The sequence below is a fragment of the Cariama cristata genome, unplaced genomic scaffold (genome assembly GCF_000690535.1).
Source record: "Cariama cristata isolate BGI_N322 unplaced genomic scaffold, ASM69053v1 scaffold27507, whole genome shotgun sequence".
NCBI lineage: Eukaryota > Metazoa > Chordata > Aves > Cariamiformes > Cariamidae > Cariama > Cariama cristata.
This window is the reverse complement of record NW_009627547.1, coordinates 1-1,381: the sequence shown is the minus strand read 5'-3', so window position 1 is coordinate 1,381 and position 1,381 is coordinate 1. Positions and strand designations below refer to the sequence as shown.

At 54.9% G+C, this 1,381-nt stretch overlaps 1 protein-coding gene across 1 annotated transcript in view; it reads left to right on the top strand.

Annotated features, from left to right (window-relative positions):
• LOC104164986 (peptidyl-prolyl cis-trans isomerase FKBP5-like) overlaps positions 1–1,378 on the top strand; it is a gene marked incomplete at both ends in the record, with an annotated part of 5,224 nt that extends 3,846 nt beyond the window's left edge. The window contains 3 exons of the mRNA XM_009704486.1: positions 413–569; positions 1,103–1,228; positions 1,309–1,378. Of these exons, the coding sequence (XP_009702788.1) occupies positions 413–569; positions 1,103–1,228; positions 1,309–1,378 (353 nt within the window). The remainder of the gene's footprint in view (positions 1–412; positions 570–1,102; positions 1,229–1,308) is intronic.
• Between the last annotated feature and the right edge of the window lie 3 nt (positions 1,379–1,381).

Genomic DNA, 1,381 nt, shown 5'->3' with positions numbered 1-1,381 from the left:
CGAGGCAGAAGGCAAGGCGGTATAGCACCGTATAGGAGATTTGTAATCGCCGTGATAAACTCCGCGTGGCGGCGTGCCAGGAGCAATATCCAGTTCCAGTAAGACTTGACTCGTGCAGTTGAGTGCGAGGGGAACATATTAGTCATGATGTTTATCTGTTGTCTCGTCCTTGGTTAGACCAGATATGCCTGCCTTGCTTTTCAGCAACGTTTCCAAGCCCTCCCTATCCCTCTCTGCTCACCAGGGGCTCCTTGCCTACCCCCAGCCCCGTATCTTCCCCCTTCCAGGGCTGGAAGCTTTGCTGGATTTTTGGGAGCGATGCTTTATACTTTATAAGATGTTTTCTTTGGAGCCCACCTTGCCTTGGTTTGGGTGGCTCTGGGTACAATCCTGCCCCGTCCCCTCTTTGCAGTTCACCTGGAGGGATTCTGCGGTGGCACCAGGTTCGACTGCAAAGACGTGAAGTTCGTCGTGGGCGAAGGGGAGGACCACGACATCCCCATCGGCATCGACAAAGCCCTGGAGAAGATGCAGAGGGGAGAGCACTGCATCCTCTACCTCGGGCCACGGTAAGGAGCATCCCCGTGGGGATGCCGTCGAGTTTTCCGCTTCCAACATCCAAAGTTGTTTTGGCACTCGTGGAAGACAGCGATCCCGAAAATAGGAGTCTCCAGGAGAGCCTTGGGTTAGCAATGCTGGCAGGGATGGCAAGAGCGAGTGGTGGCATGTAGGCAGAAATCTTGAAGTGCTTTAAAAAAATGGGGTAAAAGGGGTTTATCCGAGTCCTGTGGCTGAAAGGAAAATGTCTCCCTGGAAATCACCAGGGCTGGGCCCTTACACTGGAGAGAAACCTGGATAAAACGATGGATTTGATGCATCCAGAGAGGATGATTCCCAACATATAATGCGTTGTATATCGTCAGCTGTCTTTGCTCGTGGAGAATAACATCACCCTGGCTCCAAAATGTTAGAAAGCTGCGGGGACGGAGCTGGGTGTGACACCCGAATTAACAACCTGGGGCTGCGTTTGTGGCCAAAACGCTGCCGAAATGAAGGTTTTACCCCCTCGCCTTCCTCCGACAGCCTCTTTCCGCCCGTTCAGGTACGGCTTTGGCGAGGCGGGGAAGCCGAAATACGGCATCCAGGCGAACGCGGAGCTGGTGTACGAGGTTACGCTGAAAAGCTTTGAAAAGGTGAGGGTAGGACGGGAACGCCGGTCCCTGCCGGGGTTACGGGAACGCCGATCCCTTCGCGGCGTCCACCCTTCGTCCCTGGCGGGGCCGCGGCTGGGGTGGGTGCGTCACCGAGGACCGCGGTGTTTGTCCTTTGTTCTTCTCTCTTGCTTTGGTTTATTTTTCTGGCTGGGGTCCAAGGCTGGTTC